Consider the following 18,263-nt stretch of genomic DNA (forward strand, 5'->3'; position numbering starts at 1 on the left):
GCTCTTTTCCTCTTTCTCTCACCTGCTTTCTCTCTCTCCCTTCCTATTCTTCCATTTTTCTGTCTTTCTCTCTTTTCCTTTCTTTGCCTTTCCTTGTCTGTCTCTTCCTCTTTCTCTCTCACTCTCTCTTCCTTTTCTCTTTTTTTCACTCACATTTGTCTTTCTCTGTCTTTCCCCTCCCCTTCTCTCTTCTTTCTCTTTCTTCCTCTGTCTCCCCCCAGGGTTGTGCAATAGCACACAGTAGTGGAATGTTGTTCCTGTAGATGGTTTTAACATTAGCTCTTACACACAAGTCTCTCTCTCTCTCTCTCACTCTCTCTCAAAAACACACACACACACACACACACACACACACACACACGTATGTATGTATATATGTGTGGTATACATACAGCCAAAACAATAGCTGTAGGCAAAACCCCTCCTTAAATAACAGTGTTTGTCTTCTTAATGCAATCAGCATTCAGTTTCCCACCAAACTTTTCAGCAGCGAGGTCTCTGTGGCTCTGTGATCTATATGACCTTTCTCAGTCATGGTCATGGAATGCAGTTTGGGTCTATGCAGTCTGCACAATGCCCCAGAGTCAGTTTGAGTCATACCAGGCGACACTGGCCATGTGGGGGAGTGGATTCCTTCTCTAGGCCGTCTTTTTGGAGAGCACGTTCCCAGCTGCAGCCCTCAGCAGCGTTCTGGCTCCTGTGGAGCTGCGTGTTGGAGCGGGAATGGAAAAGGCCATTTGGCTCTTGAGATGGGTGCCTGGTGCATTCAAGCTGAGCCACACATGAACACAGGCAGTGAAGAGTTCATCAAAAGAGCTGAAGGGTTCTGGAGGCTTCCGCTGAGAAATGCTATTAGCCATGCTGGCTTTCCACTCATTCTCTCTCATTGGTGGTCCATGCATTACATTCTCTGTGAGGACAGTGATGAGGTTTAGCTTGTCACTGTGTTTTTTGTAAGTGTCTGAGTGGTGTGGGCTGAGAAAGCCTGTTTTTTAGGCACTTGCTTGAAGGTTGTCATAATGAATTGCACATTAATTGGTAGTTTTCCTGGTAATGCACATTTTAAGTTCTCCTGGTCACCCTTTTTCTGTGTTTACATTCTTCGGTGAAAAAAAATGTTCTGTACAGTGTTGCAGAATTTATGTAAACAGTGACAGTACATGACTGACAGCAGCATACAGCTATGTAAACATTCCCATGATGGTAGCATTGCTTGGGTGGAGGGGGGTCATTGCTGCCTTTATTGACATCCTCTTTTGGCATGAAGACATGCTTAAAGCAGAGTGCTGCTACTAGGCATCAGTCTCCATAACAGCAGTAAATGTTGTGTTTGTTTAGTTTTTTTTTTATGACATGAAGGTGTTCAGTTCAGGTGAGCATCTTCGTTCTGCATGTGAGGTACTGCAAACATATCTTCAGTTTACATGAGCACATCCAGCATATCTTTACTCTGAAAGACAAGAATGACCCCTCATCGTATTGGTACAACAATGGCATGTGCTGAGTGTTGTTGTCCACTATGCGAGAGATGGACTGATTGCTGTTTTTGGGGCTGATACCGATTGCAATGACCTTTCAGCACAATAGGCCGATAGCCAATAGCAGTTGACAGCAGGGCTGGATGCCACATTTAAGGATGCAGTAAATAATTCTGGAGAACAATTGTTGATATTTGAACTCAACAGCAAAACAAATACACCCCTCCCTTCCGTGCTGCTTCAGAAGCTTCGTCCCCCAAATTCATGGACAGCAGCAGTTACATTCTGGCACCTGAGGCAAAATATGGCTCATATGATGTATGTCACTGAACAGCTCTCAGGATCAGCTAAGTTAGAGAAATATTGGGAAATATTTCGGACTGGAAATTGGCCTATAACTGATACATAGCGGATTGATTCGTCCATCTCTACACTGTGCCATCTTATGAAGTGTTTTGAACACATGCACATGTTTCTCTCAATGTCTAATTCTGTTTTCATTTCATTTGTTGTACATGGGTGTGTATTAATTTACAAGCATTAAGCGCCCGCGTTTCCTGAAACAACAGCAACAAAATTGAAGCCTGACGGAACATTTTACTGGCCTTTTGGTACGCTGCAATTGCTCCTGGGACATCAGTAGGTATGCAGGCTTAATATCAGATTCATATGTTAAACTGGAGCATTCAACCCTGCAAACTTAGGATCTCAAGATGAGGTCAAATATTGCACTGTTGTGGTATTGTGCATCATTGTGTATGCATGCATATTCAGTATTTCAGTAGTAAGAGAGATGACATACCCATGGTTTTAGATTGTTTAAGTAAACTTTCTCTCTCTCTCTCCCTCTGTCTCTCATGTTCCACAAATCCTCCCTTTTGATTGTAATGCAGGAAATAGATGTGAGCAGATGCTTTTAATGTGTGTTGGTTCTTAAGTGAGAGTGGCTGCTGATTTTACACTTCCTTTGAAGTTTGAAGGAGTGTGAAATGAATTATTTGTTGTGCAGTGTCCACCCTCTGGCAAACACACTGACCCTCACACATATGCACACTCTCTGCTCTCTCCCTCTTTCACTCATAAGCACAAACACATTCATATTCCGTCACTCATTCTGACAGTGCTGCATGACCTCTGACACAGGGATGTAAGCCCTACAGGTCAAAGGACAGTGCAAACCTATTTTAGTTTCTCTCTGCTTATTCTATTTTCAGTAAGATATGCATGATGACAGTCACCCTTTTCATCTTAGTCATTTTAAGCTTGCCTTCACTACACTATTTTAAAAAAAGCTTAGTGAACATGTAAAACTCACTTGCAGCACATTTCCAGTAATTTTTATTAGCCAGAATTGCAGTACGAATAACTTGTTTTGCTCTTTAAGAGGCCAAACTGGTATTATACATTTTTAAACAAGTAAAATGCAACAAAAATAAGAGGCAACTGGCTATTTAGAACAATGAATCATGCATAATTATGATGCAGCATTTTGGTACAGGTGCAGCAGAAGCATTCAAATACAGCGTAAGTGCACTTACCTGCCTCTCATTATTTACGTTACGAAACTGGAACACAGCACATCAGCCAAATTCGATAAAGTGCATATTTGGAGAAACGGTCTGCCAATTCCGATCTTGACCGATTGCAGTCATGCATCCCTAATAACACACACATTACTGAGAAATGAATAAAAATCAGAATATATCAGTATACATTAGTTAAGCTGGGTTAGCTCCTGACAAGCTGCTGGGAGTTTATAAAGATACCTGTGACTGATCTGTTCTTAACAGCATCTTTTTGGTCATGCCTTAGTTCATTTAGCTTTTGGTTCTTTATCACATAGTGCTCTAATAGAGCAGCTTTAAGCGCAGCAGTAACTGTAGTAGCCCTCTGAGCAGCAGACTGTAGTGTACGTGCAGAGTTGTGAGTAGAGATTTATTCTGACACATCAGTGGGATTTGCTGGTGTGCGAGTAGCCAAATCTGGATTGTTATGTACTCATTATTAGCTAGGCTGCAGTAATCTGAATTAACACTAATGAGATTTTTGACCCTTAACCACAATTCCACTACAGCCAGAGTTCCCCAGAACCCTCTGCAGAACCTTCAGCTGCTTCACGAACATAAAACACATGAAGCCATATTATGTGTGCTCTTGAATTATTGCCTCTTTCTCTAATATGTTTCTAATTGCCAGCATGTTCTCTCCCTAAGTCCACAGATACTTTCAGACTCAAACAGGCATCTCAGGAATTTATACTTTGACAACAGAGCGAGTGAAATTCGCTCTGTAATGACCAGTGAGGTTATTGAAAGTTATTATGACTATACAAGGCTTCATGAGCCTGGAGCTGAGAGCATTACAACAGTACAACACAGTGAAGGATACATTGTGAGAGAGACATTGACTAGGGGATGAATGGATAGATGGACAGTAAGATAATCAGACGGGGGGCTTAATGATGGTGTCCGGTTGGATATATGGGTGGATGGATATGTATATGTACAATCTGGCAGTGAGTGTTTATTCATCATTGTATTGTTTAAACTACATTGTTTGTTGTATAGACTGTCTAAAACTATTAACCTTATCTTACCTAGCATCTGATCAGTGATGCACTCGTGCATATCCACACTGCATATAATAAAATGTATAACATGGAATTAGGCCAGTCACAATAATTACATAATAACCTGATCACAGTTATTTTGGCTGATTGCAGTAATTTAAGCTGACCTTAATTATTTTACGCAGTAGTTAGCTTTCACATTGCAACAGAATGGACAGGATGTGTTCGTTATTTGGGTTAAGGCAAATACGTGTAAATAAAAGAAAGCAGAAACTGCATGTATTGTGACGTTATCAGTCTTACAAAAACAGCAAAATGTCTGATGTCTGACTTGGTTCTGTAGCACGTTTAGAAGTCAGCAGTAAGTAATGTTTATTTGAGCTTAGGCTATGTCTATCGGCAGTTGGAAGCAAAAGCATCAACAGCTAGGATGCAAAGTAGCTAATCATTAGCATGATTAACAGGCCTGTGTTAAACTGGAGCTTTCTTTTTGTTACCATGTTTTTTAAAAGAAGCGCTAAACTGCCTTTGTTGTTGACAGAGTCCACTTTCAGAACAGAATGACTTATTATTGATTATGTTTAATCAGGTTTACAATAAACAGTGACTAAAATATGAAGCAGAAATGGGGACACAAGTCAGACTAGCGACTCAGCTCTTAACTGACTCACCGAATGGAAACGAAAGACTTTTGTTTCCAGCCTTATGTGTTGCACTTTGCCTGTCAGTTTGGCTACACTCTCAGAAAAAAGGTACTAAACTGCCACGGGGTGGGACCCCTCGTGTCACTGGGGTGGTACCCTCAAGGGTACGTGTTTGGTACCTTTAGTCAGAGAGCATAATTGTACCATATTCCACCAAAATTAAACTTTTTCAAGTTGTATTGACTCCACATATCCTATCCTGACTCCACGTTTTTTATTTTATTGTTGTAAATATTTTAGTACATTAGGTAATGAAAATATACAGATATATACCTTTCCCATGGGAAAAACTTATTTAAGGTACACAGTTGGACCTTAAGACCATTGTTGTACCTTTGAGTGTATATTTACATTGTACCATGATAAATGAAAAATGTACCTGCACAGTACCCTTTTGTTCCTGACAGTGTTGGTCACAGGCAGCCATTACTATAATGGCATTTACTGTAGCTCACAGCAGTGTCAGCTTCTGTATGGCTTCAAATAACGAACACTTCATTATAGAAAAACCTCCAGTCTAATGGACAAAACATCTTTTCATGCAGTAAACGCTGTGTTTAAATGAATAAGGCAAAACAATTTGAAATGGTTAACTAGCATGTAGTTTGGATGACAAATATGTAGCTAGTATGTTAGCTGGCAGGCTAGTTAATTTAGCTGAAGTTTTAATAAGTTACAGATCTCATACCTTTGACTCTTACTAAAACTTCAGCTACATTAGCTCTTAGTAGCATTGTATATACAAACTGCTGACTAACCAACTGTTTCTGTCCTTCAGACTGAAGGTTTATCTGTAATGAAAGGCTCATTATCAGCCTGACAGGCCAACAGCCGTATCAGACCTGATAGGCGTTTAGCAGGAATTTACTGTTGTGTAGTTCCTGCAGGTAATAACAAGACTGACCAAAAATTCTTTGCTAAAGACTTAAGACTAGGCTCGGACTCTCACCCCAGAGACTCAAGACTCTCGCAAGCTTGCATGAAGCCACTTGTGAGCATCTCTTATATTAAGTATAATTTTATTCATATGTTTGCTTGCTCAAATTAAAAAAACAGGTTTGCTCTTTATTAGATAATGTTCTGCACAAATTGAATTAAATGCGATGGCAGCGATATGAAATCACATTATTAAAAGAGTAAAGCAAAATGCTGAAATTGACGTTTTTTGTCCTTCAGCATTAAAAAGGAAACTGTTTGTGGTTTGTGAATTGTTTTGATTAAATTTCACAACATGATAATGACTGAGTCATGATGATGAGTCATTCTTGCAAACTCTGTTAATACATACAGCGCAGTCAAATTTTCTCTGTTTTTATCTTCTCTGTGTCTGTGGCTTTTGTGGACATAGTTCTGGGAGCAGGCCTTGGGGAATAGAAGCATGCTCACCCCTGAATGAACCTCGAAACAGAAGTGTCTTTCTCTGGAGTTTAGACAGAAGTGTTGTTTTTCAGTATTGTCTATCTAGCGTGCACACACTCTCTCTGAAAGAAAGCTCTTTGTTCCCCTGACTGGCTGTTTACAAACCGAATGCTCATCAGTGTAAGCAATGACACGAGACCTCCATCTACATCTGGTACCCAGAGAAAGGCCAAAAAAGGCCAAGCCAATGAAAAGAGAGAGCTTTGTGTGAGCAGCACCCATAACAGGAGACAGGAGGCGGTCATGAGTCATGCTGTGCTGGGCAGGAAAGAAAGGGAGAGAGGAGAGAAGGCTGCGGTGATTGAAAGGCTGAATAATGCTCGGAACTTCCCTTTGTTTCGGACACTGACTGATGCGTTTTCTGTGGGTGGAGATTCAGGAGCAGAGATAACAGGAAGGTGAGAGTCAGTGGCTGTCAGGGAACACACATACAGACACACACAGTTCTTTCACAGACTGTGTGTGTGTGTGTGTGTGTGTGTGCACCAGCTGATAAAGACAGTGCCATTACTTACCCCACTGAAAGCATTAGTTCAGCACAGACCGTATGTATGTGATGAACAGCGTTTTCTAGTGTATTTCTAGATACATGGCAGGAGTGTTTGTTTGCTTGTGGCGTATACGTCACAGCATTACTATTTGGACTACTTTAAGGGCAGAAGCAGGGAAAACTGAATTTTCATTTTTCATAATTTTTTTTTGAAGTATGTAAACACAAAGTTTTAAAAAATACTGTTAACCCCTGAGTCCACACATTACATGGAAACTGTTTTGAATTGTTTTGTGATGTCACAAAAACAAACACATTCATATATATTCACCTGTTCATCCTACAGCAGTTTAGCCCCATTCATTCACCCATTCATGGGTCACAGAGAAAAAAAATAATTCAAGAAAAATAGGGTGTAGGCTCTTAAATGATCTCATAATCCAAATAGATAGAAAATGACGTACAAAATGATGAAATGTCCTCAGAAGCCTGTGAGCTGCTTCAGCACTGGTTTCTCAGGCACTGTTGTCAAGAAGAAGATTAGTGTAAGTCTAGTAATAGAATTGAATCAAATCAGCTTAATAATCAAGACTGGAAATGGGCTGGAACACACCTCAATGGCATTTGAGGAGTAACATTTCAGAGGAAATGAAATTTTGCCTCAAAGTAATCAGACCTTTTTACACAAGAGTATTTCATTTCTAAAGCAATCACGAAAAAGTAGATAAATAACCAAACCATTTTGTAATGTTTGGACTGCTGAGTACACTCACAACGAACAATCAGTAAGGGACTGAGCTCAGATGCTGAAGCCTAGATTGTTATTTGCCAACTTAATGTAATAGGAAATAAGCAGAGTTTAGTTCATAAGCAGAGATGGCACAATTCCTCTTCTACTTTTTCCAATACTGATACTAAAACCAATCTAATATTGTTTCTTTAAAAATTACTAAGCTTTATTTTTTTTTTTAAATTGACGTACTTCACTTAAGATGTTCATGGAAAAGTAGGCTGTGATGCTAAAAATACTCAGTCACTCTTCTACTCCACAACATCACATTGCACAGTATAGGAGTTTTTTTTTTTCTTCTCTGACATCTTATTTTCTGTTGATATCAGTCTAATATTGGTATCAGATCAGTGCCATCTCAATTCTTAAAACATACTGTAGGCTAATATTTTCTTTAATGTCTTAATGTTTGAACAAATAATTATTTAATGTTTTTTCCCAACAAGGAAAAAAAAGTATGTATTTTTGAAAATACAACTGAAAAGCTCTGAAAGTGCCGATAACACGAATTAAGCATGAGATACTCATTCATTTTATGGACTTTTTAACTTTTAATGTTTACGTCAAAAAATACACATGAATTCCAATCTGATCATTATCATTAAGGCCTCGTGTCCACACATCGGATATGTATCCATCTTAGGACCACATATGAAAGGCTGTGTTCACATTACCGGGTTGAAGTGGTGCAAATCTGTTTTGTTTTTTGGTTTTTTTTTGTGGTTTTTTTTTCTTTTTTTTCAAAACCATATGGACCAGGGTTACTGTAATTTTGACATTTTGGTTTTTGATTATAGTTTATTTTTGCTTAGTCTTAAGCGTGCCTGAATAGTTTTAGTTTTGTTTTTATTTTCTGAAAAGTAATTGTTTTAGTTTAGTTTTTATTTAGTTTTATTTTTTAGTATTGTAACGAGTGCTAAGATGGTAGGTAGGATAAAAGTATGGCAACAGTAGACTGGGCTTGGCTCGGCTCCAGCTTTCCTTAAAGAAGGCTAAACACAGAAGAGTACCTCTTCTAAACTTTCATTCATGTACTGAAAAAATAAAAACTAAAGTTTTTTTCTCAGTAATTCCATTTCATTTTAATTAGCTTTGCAGTTGGCATAGTTTTGACTCGGTTTTGAAAACTGACAATTTTATTTTATTAAGTCCACATCTCTGAAAATGTCACATCTGTGTTACAAGGCATAAAAATTGGATCTGTACCACTTCAGCCTGGAACAGTGAACCTGGCTGTAGATTCTAAACATTGCGTGACCTCCACATTCTTTATATGTTAAATATGTTGTTTGAGTTCATGAAGTGCACGCAAGTGCTTGTATTTTCAACAGTTAAATACAAGCACTTACTTATGAATGAGTGAATAGGAGTTGATTGTTTGGGCAGCTCGTGTCCAGGTGTGTCTTGGAGGCACTTCCTGGGGCATGATGGTCCAAGAGCACAGCCTTGACCCAGTGGAGCACAGCCACTAACATGCCACTGGAAGAGGAAAATCATTGTAAGCGTATTGTGCCGTGTGGTTATTAGGTCATTCAGAGTGAAACGTTTTCCTGCTGTAGAGCTCTGATTAGCTGTGTGTGTGGTCTGCTTAGTAATGGTGTTTGATTGATTGATTGTGCTTTATGTGCCTTACAGTGAGTCAGTGTGATTGTTTCTCAGTCACTGGTGGACTGTGCATGTGGGTGTGTGTGTGCATCTCAGGTCATGACCTCGTAATGGGTGTTCCTGGTATATTGTGTCTGCCTGTGGCTGAACTGGGTGTTACCTGGCGATATTCTCAGAACAGGATCTGATCACTGTGCCCCTGTCCTTTTGTAGCCCACATTTTAAAGGTCTAGTCATAGTATAATATTTCAGACAAAAAAAGGTGTGTTTTTAAGCACTCTGGAACTTTCACATCAAGTCTGTTTCTTCAAACACTGAGAACATGGGAAGAAGACGTAAAGAGGAAAATTTGATTGCTTGAGGACTAGCAGCAATTAATATCTTTATTCTTTTGAGCACTGCAACTGAAAGGTGTACACACTGTGTAGACCACATTCAAAAAAAGAAAGACCAGGCATAAACATACTAAGAGACCCTTATATAAACTGTGAAACGTTATAAACTGATGCTGTGTTATGCTAAAATGTTCACTGTCACTCTCCAGCCTTTCAACTATGGTCAGTTATATAACCTCTGTGTTTTTTAGTCAGCATGTTGCTTTTTGTATAAGATTTTGTGCTCTGCCACAAGCAAAATGAGGTGTTCTGCCGCCATCATGATGCACATTTGTCTGGGCTGCAACCTTGACAGCAGGGCTCTGATTGCTCAAACTGATTTTAATGCGTCCATATAGCACAATAAAACTGATTGGCTGATATTTAAAAACATTACATAGGGCTGCAGTCCGTCAGTTTCGGATAACATTAATTAGCATGAATTCATTTTCATGTCTTGATTTAGATGTGTTTTTTTTTTTTTGGTAAAAGTCAGACTCGGTAAATGTGAATAGGCCATAGAGGGACATTCCACAGATTTTTCAAATTTTCTTCATAATTTAATCTTTAAGATATACACAAAGTCATTCAGAGTAGTATGCTGTAAAAAGCTCTGCTCTAGACAAACCTACCTAGAATTATTCAAAATGATGGTGATAGGAACCAAATGTCCAAAGCGTTTAATGCTTAGACAAGCTACCTCACCAAAAGTTTTCACATGGGGATGAAATGGGAATGAACATTATTTTACGATAGTATTAACGTCAGCTTTTGGCCTGAAACAAAAGAAATATTCATGGCAGAGAGGTTCATGCAGGATGTTGTCTGGCAAAATAGTTCCCAACAAAAACTTACTTTTTCAAATTTGCCACTATTTTCCCATTATCAACATTACATATAGATTCACTGGTTGTTTTGGATAGTAAATAAAATGGCTATATTTGTGTTGTTAGACATCGTGACCTCTGGTTTGCCGCCACTGTAAGTGAACTTGAGTAGGTAAGTCTCTTCACATTGAACCATTTCACATAGAAACACTCTGAATCACTTTGTTTACATCTCAACCATTGAACTATGCTGAAGTTTTTTAAAAATGTGAGGAATTCCCCTTTAAGGCCCAACTCTCTCTCTCGCTATCTGTCTCTCTCCCTCTGACACACTTTCTCTCTCTTAGTCTCTGAGCACATAATTGACTAGCAAAGCTGTGAGTAACAGTACACACTGATGTGTTCTTGTGTTTAATATGCAAAGCTTAATAAACCTATTGAGCACTAATTATAACAATGTCTACTTGAGATAGAAGAAACATGTGCTTTGTGCTCTGTTTGTTGTCTCCTGCTGTTATTAATTGCCTCGTAGTTAAGTGGTTGCAAGCATGTCTTTAAAGCACGTGCTCTCTGTTCATATTGGCCTATATTCATGATTCTGTCCTCCTCAGTATTCTGAAGTGGAAGATCTGCCCAGTTGAGTGTTGAAACAAGGAGCTAAGAGAAGCACGTCTCATGTTATTACTTGCAGCAGAATGCTGTCTCTCATTCAGAACTCAATTTCCCCCCAGCTCTGTGGAATTGGTTTGGTTACATGAGTGAGTGAGCTGGTCAGGGATGACCAGGCAGGAACAGTGAAAATGATCCACTTCTCTTTTTCTCTGACCTGAGGATCAAATGGAGAAGTACTGAAATAAAAATGCATGATTGAATATTCAGTAGCAGTTCTCCAAAACCCAAAGAGACTTACACTCTGTTAACCTCATGTCATTTGGTCACAGACTGGAGAAACTGCCCATTATGTGTAAATCACACTAAAAATGGGTTATAGTTTAAAAAAAAGCAAAATAAAAAATAAAGTATTCAGAAAAGAGGTGTGATACCATCAATTCGGGAATGCCCCAGTCTATATTTTTTTTAGTGATTTTGCAGCAGGCTGAAGGGGAAAAACAGATTATGTAGAAGAAATGAAGAGAAATGTAGGAACAATTGTGCTTGCGTTTTTATGTGTGTGTGCACCAGGGAAGTAGCTACAGGGTGCCCTTGGGGGCCTACACTCTTTGCAAAAAGAGTTCTGTATAGAACTCAAATAGGTTTTTTTGATTCGTAAAAATATTGGAGCCTTTTTTGGTGCTACATTTTACAATCTACAACTAGTTTTCCCTCAGAGAGAAGAACCAGTTGACCATGAAAAGAACCAATTATGCATTCAAATGGTTCTTTGTTTGTTCATGGTTCTATATAGAACCATTGCCTTTACTAAAGAACCCTTGAAGAACAATTTTTTTTTTTTTTTAAGTTTGCCTCTCCACTTGCAAGCCAGCCCATGCCCCCCAGGTTGTTAATTGTTTAGACCTTTCCAGTGCCAATGAAATGTACAAAGGTGTTCTTGCATCTTCTTGCCTTTTTTCTACCTTGAATAAACAAGAGACCCATCAAGTTTGAGCTTCGCACATGTTTTGACAGACGTTTTTTGACGTTTACATGGCTGCATGCCACCATAGGTTGAGCAAAAAGATGTGGAACTGCTAGTTCTTACAGGCTACTTACCTACACTAGCAAGTAGTTCAGCTGACTGCAGTAAAGTTGTCTCTGGGCTGTAATACTTGCTAGCTGCCCCCCCAACCTGTAACCAGATCCCCTCGTGATAAAATTCTAATTATGTCACTGGTGTGCAGGCACAGCCATATACTGAATGTCATGAGGATTGTTAATCTGCATGTTACAGAATAAGATGCACAGTACAAACTGAGTCAAATAATTTGCAGCATCTGAATTAGTGTGTACTTAAACATTCAGCAGCTTTCTTCTTTCTTTCCCTGGTGTTCTTACTTGGACTAGTTCTCTGTGTTCTGTCCATCTCACCCGTTTCTCTACTGAAAACAAGCTGGGTTGTGTGTGAGTCTGGGCATGTCATGAGGTGGCTGATAACTACCTGCAACTAGTCTGAACTGACTGCTAAATATGGAGTGGAAAATGTTTAGCAGACCAAATGCTTGGTGTGTGTGGGTGGGTGCACACACTTGCACATCTGTGTGAGTGACCTCTGGCCCTACTCTTAGAGACTCATCGAAATATACATATACTGGACTAAGCATTGTTAGACTGTAGGTAGAGCAGTCTCCTACTTAAGAGGAAGAACACTGCTCCCCCTGCTGGAAACCATGAGCTGATGCAAGGTTTAATACTAGACTGTGTCTTTCAAATATATTGTCATTGCTTTCAGATATTTGTGTGTATTTTTGTGAATGATTTAAAAAAGTAATATTTTTGTAAAATACCGTTACAGCAATGTCTATTTTCATGTTTTGCTTCTCATCCGCAGCTTTTTTCTTTTGGTGTTTTTCAGGTGGCCAGTGTCTTAAGCAGCAGTGAATTGTTCCCTGGCTCCTGGTAGGAAGCAGCAGTGGTGTTCCTAGCCATGAGTGTAATGGAGGACTTTCCTGTCCACTGAGTGTGCTGCTGTCAGGATTGCAGCCATGTCGGCTTGCAACACCTTCACCGAGCACGTGTGGAAGCCTGGCGAATGCAAGAACTGCTTCAAGCCCAAGAGTCTGCACCGCCTGGCTGAGGGGGATTCACGGAAAGGTCGCCACGAACAAGCCCCTGCCCAGCACAGCCAAACCCCTACAGGGGGCAGGACTAACATTAACCAGCATAGTCACTCTCCAGTGGTGGGTGGGGCTAGCATTAACACTAACATTACTAGCGGCACTCAGAGAAGTGGAGGCTCCTCCCGCTCTGGTCAGTTCAGGCCTCCTGTGGCAAAGAAGCCCACCATCGCTGTGAAGCCCACCATGATGCTCCCATGTTCAGGGGTGGGGCTAGATGCAGAGGGGAACCCACAGATGCCAGCAGAAGGGGTGGAGCCTGGGAAAGTTTCTGCTTTCACTGTCTGGAGTCACAACGGCCTGAACCGAAAGAGGCCCGCAGGACCAAACAACAATGAAGGAGACGAAGAAGGGGGGGAGATAGAAGGCTATGCTTCTCTCTGTCCACCTAGCAGCAGCAGTAACAACAACAATGGCCTGACAGACGTGCTGAAGGAGATAGCCGGTCTGGGCCCGAGCCCAAGCTCTAGCAGAGATGACTTTTTGGGCCGTATCAGCTGCTCGTACAGGCGCTCGCTTGAGAGAGGCCTGCCTGCAGCCGGCTGCCTGGCCTTGGGTAGCAATAGCAGTGGCAGAGCGGCCAAACATGTCTCTCTCAGCGACAGCGCTGAGATCATTAGCTCGGAAGGGGGGCGCTTCTGCTACCCAGAATTCTCCAGTGATGGAGAGGATGATGAGGAAGGGGCTGAGCTGAGTGAGGGGGATGATGATGATGATGATGATGATGATGATGATGGTGAGCATGAGAGCTGGGATGAGAGTGATGAAGAGCTTTTGGCCATGGAGATTAGGATGCGAGGACAGCCACGCTTTGCTAATTTCCGTGCTGCAACCCTGTCTCCCGTTCCCTTCGCAGCTGGTAAGAAATGGAACACTGTCCCGCTGCGGAACCGCTCACTGCAGAGGATCTGTGCAGTCGACTACGATGACAGTTACGATGAGATTTTGAATGGGTATCCTTCTGTGGACTCCAACGGAGCGCCTGGCCTGCTCTCGTATGGCAGTGACCCTCAAGGTAGTGGCTTCCTGTCCAACTCAGAGTCCACCACTTCACCAGAATTCTCTTCTTCTCTCCCTGACGACTCCTGTACATCCAGCAGTGGCAGCAGTGCCCCCTGTGGCCAACGGAATGGACTACACTTGGCTCCAGCCAGCAAGGAGCTCGCACACCAAGGAGACCCAGTGGGACGGGCACTGACTTCACCTAAAGCCACTGAGACTCACAAAGCTGTTCTGGCCATCCGACTACAAGAACAAGACACCAGTCAGAGAGAAGGTGGGCCTCTTCCACAGGCTCTCCCTGGTCAGCCAATCACAATCAGCTTCAGCCCTACAGAGGAGCAGGCTAAGCCCTACAGAGTGGTGAGTTTAGAGAAGACTCCCATCTGTAAGCCTTACACTGTCGTGGATGTGTCTGCCTCTATGGCCAGCACTGAAGAGCGAGCTTCTGAGAGCACTGCCAAGCCCAAGAGTCCGAACCCTGCATTTGGTCCACCACCTTACCCTGGGGCCTCCAAAAACGTCCCCCTTTCTGCTGGCTCTCCCTTTTCCCCAAAATCCCCCTTATCACCCAAATTACCTCTTTCTCCTAAGTCTGTAGCAATATCTCCAACCTCTCCAGTCTCTCCATTCACTCCTGTCTCTCCTTCAGTACAGGTCTCTCCTAGCACTGCTGCTGCACCCAGTCCTTCCTCCAAGAAGCCTGGGAACATCCGCTACCAGGAGGTGTGGACATCCAGTACCAGCCCTAGGCAGAAAATCCCTAAAGTTGAATTGCTGAGTGGGGGGACATCTGGACCATCACTCCCTCCCAGACACAGCAACCATAAATCGGCTCCCACCTCCCCCGTTGCCGGCCTTTCCTCCTCACGCACTGTACCTGTCAAATCACCCAACTTGTCTGAGATCAAGTTCAACAGTTACAATAATGCAGGCATGCCGCCATTCCCCATCATCATCAGAGATGAGCCTACATATGCACGCAGTTCAAAGAATGCTGTGAAAGTGCCCATTGTGATCAACCCCAGTGCATATGATAATCTGGCTGTGTATAAGAGCTTCCTAGGCCTGAGCGGGGAGCCGCCCCAGCGCAAGCCTGGAGCAGGTAGCCGTGTGACCAGCCACACATATGAAGAGATTGGCTCGTCTGAGAGCACACAGCCCTCTCCAACAGAACACATGCCCAGTGCCAGAAAACCTGCCTCAGCCACTACTGAGGAAGAGAGAGACACCACAAGGGTAGTAGAGGCTCCTCATGAAGACAAAGCTAAAAGTACTACTGACTCCAATGTAGTATCAACCAACTTCTCAGTTACTTTCTCCACTCCCAGGGCCAACGTTACCCCTGCTGCCAGCGCTCTCTCTGGCAGCCTGACCAAGAGCAGCTCTGCCACAGCCAACCTCAGCCGCAGCCGTAACCCCAGCGGTGAGCCGCCAGTGGGCAGCAGTGAGTGCCAGTCCTCCTCCACCAGTGGTTCAGGGCACAGAGAGAAGGCCAGCATGGTGCTTTCTCAGATAGTAGCCTCTATCCAACCCCCACAGTCACCACCAGAGTCGCCCACCGCTCAAGGTAAAACCTGTAGTGCCGAGGAGCTTTACTCTCTCCCCCCTGATGCCATTAAGGGAACCCTCAGCAGACCCAAGTCCCTTCACTGCCCTGAAGACGGTGGCCTGTCAAAGTCCCGTAAAGAAACACCATCCAAGCTTCTCCCCAAGTCTCAGAGTGCCTCGGCAGCCGAAGCTCCCACAAGTCCCAGACCCGAGCCCGGTGCCCCCTTCCCCCCACCTAGATCCACCTCCTCCCCATATCATGCCACCAACCTGCTCCAGAGGCACTTCAGCAATTGGACCAGGCCAACGGGCTCCAGGCCCAGTGATGGGGAGGTCAGCCCTGGGGCAGAGGGCAGGCGCTCAGCCGACAGCAACAAGCCCAAACGCTGGATCTCCTTCAAGAGCTTCTTCCGCCGGCGGAAAGACGAGGACGAGCAGAAGGAGAAAGCAGAGAGAGAGAAGGAAAAAGGGAAGCTAGTGGGTTTGGACGGGACTGTGATCACCATGCTACCTCCTCCCCCCATCCAGAGGCAGCACTGGTTCTCAGAGTCAAAGACGGATGATCCCACCCAGAAACCCACCATCATATTCACTTATAAGCCTGACAGCGGGGCAGGAGGAGATGGGGAGGGGGAGCTCAGGGTGGAGGAGTGTAATGCATCGACAGCGACCAATCTGAACCAATCAGGTGCCCCCAAGAGCAGAGCCAGCCTCCTTATCAGCAAAGTCATGAGGTAAGCCTCTCTTTCTCTTGTTCTCTCTCTCTGAGCTTTTATCGTCATTGAATTTCCATTAAATTCCCATGAAGTTCCCTGGTGACCTTGGTTCAGCTTTTTCTGGTTGATTGTGTCGTTAGCGCTGGAGTATGTGCAGTGTACTAAGTAGGCTAAGGCGTTTTGATCACTGCATTATTTCCTAATATGCTTTTGGGTGCTGAGTCATTTCTGGGGAGTAGGTTTGTTTACGTATTGTTCTCCGTGTTTGTTTACCCATTATGTGTTGCTCCACACTTTTGTAGTGTACAAGTCACATACAGAATCCATATCCAGTGATTCCAGTTACTTATCATTTCCTCTGTGTCATGTGATTATCTCACCTTTCATTTTGTCATAAATAATCTCTTTGACTCATGTGTTTCGCAATTAAGGTACAAAGGTTCAGGGTTTATTTGCCATGTATATAACAATCACAAGTACAAGTATGGTAAAATTCCTATTGGTGAAGGGCTCCCAGTAGTAAACTACTTTAGTAAAGTAGGCTTTAATCAAAGAACAGCGTTTCCCTTTTTAGACGGACAGCAGAGCAACCATATTAAGGGTTTATAACAAGATTTTTTGTCTGTACTTTAAAAATGCCACTGAATGATAGTTCCTTTTGGCTACATCATTTTTCATGTCTTGGTAGTTGCATTTTGAGAATTAATATTTGCCCTCATTTGCTCACTGTCTGCCCAGACAGAGGATAGGGTTAATCACTCTTTCCTGTTTATCAGTGAGCACACAAGTGGAGGGAGTGACCTGAAGCCTGCACAGTAGTGCTCGCAGGTGAATATCAGAGAGAGAGAGAGAGAGAGAGAGAGAGAGAGAAAGAGAGAGAGATAGGTAGATAGATAGCATAAGATCACCTGAGGACTTTTATCTCTCGGCCTGAGTGCGAGAGGGCTTCCAGCCATGGGCAGCTGTGTGAGCCAGTACAGCAGGTAAGTTTAGCACCGAGTGTTGGTTTAGCTGGGTGTGTAAGGAGTTTGTGTGCTTTCTGAGAACTAAACGCTTCATTGGACAGGCTCATTGGTTCAGGCTGTTAGAACAAGTTCTGACAGTTTGGCTTCTGCTGTTCAGGCGTGAGGTCATCAAACCATATCTTCACTAGCATTTTAAAATTGTTTGAGATTGAAAGGAGTGCAGTACCTTTTTTATTTGTGCTTGAATGGTCTTTGTGGGAAACTATTAATAGTAAAGGTAAAGGTAAGTGTTAGCTGCCTCACACCTTGCGTTTTTCGTGTGCTGTTTGTTTCCATTTCCATCTGTTTTCATACCAGGTGGGAATGGAATATATTGCAAAGGAATTTAGAAATGAGCATACGCTCTTAGGACTACATGTAGTTCTTTTATTAGATGGCTTTGACAATGATAATAAACAAGGCACGAGACACCAATGTGAATTACAGAACTGTGCACAAGCCAGAGACCTCAATATATGTAGTTTACAATCACAATTACAGTTAATTTTTCAAGAGATAGTTCTGATGAAATTAGATGCAAAATAATCTACTTGCATATATAAAGGGAAAAAATAAGGAAAATAAGTGAAAAAACAGGAGATTATTGAATGTTATAGACAAAATGGGACTCCTAACAACCATGTAAGATGTCATAGACCACCAAAACTGTCACCATCAGATAAACTTAAAGTACTTAAAGCTTTCATCTTTGACAAGAAGAAGAAAATCAGCTCCACGCTTCCTCCAGATATGGGAAAATCCACCAGTGTTTCTGTCCATCTTTCCATTTTGAGAGGGTATCTCACAGCTATGGGTCTGAAAGGATGTGTAACTGTCAAGAAGCCATTACTGTGACTGTGTCATACTGCAGGTTCAAACATGTTTTGATTTTTACTTCTGTTGGGCCATGAGGAACTCAATGAATGTGTTTGTTGACCATGAGATTATTTTGATGAGTGTCAGTCC

General features: G+C 42.3%; 1 protein-coding gene across 3 annotated transcripts in view; it reads left to right on the plus strand.

The window, feature by feature from the left end:
* Positions 1 to 18,263, plus strand: part of peak1 (pseudopodium-enriched atypical kinase 1) — a 103,158-nt gene that overhangs the window by 65,023 nt on the left and 19,872 nt on the right. For all 3 annotated transcript variants that reach the window (XM_036576589.1, XM_036576591.1, XM_036576590.1), the window contains one exon: positions 12,766 to 16,311. In XM_036576589.1, coding sequence (XP_036432482.1) covers positions 12,896 to 16,311 — 3,416 coding nt within the window. In that variant the 5' untranslated portion in view covers positions 12,766 to 12,895. The remainder of the gene's footprint in view (positions 1 to 12,765; positions 16,312 to 18,263) is intronic.

The sequence above is a fragment of the Colossoma macropomum genome, unplaced genomic scaffold (genome assembly GCF_904425465.1).
Source record: "Colossoma macropomum unplaced genomic scaffold, Colossoma_macropomum, whole genome shotgun sequence".
Taxonomy (NCBI): Eukaryota; Metazoa; Chordata; class Actinopteri; order Characiformes; family Serrasalmidae; genus Colossoma; species Colossoma macropomum.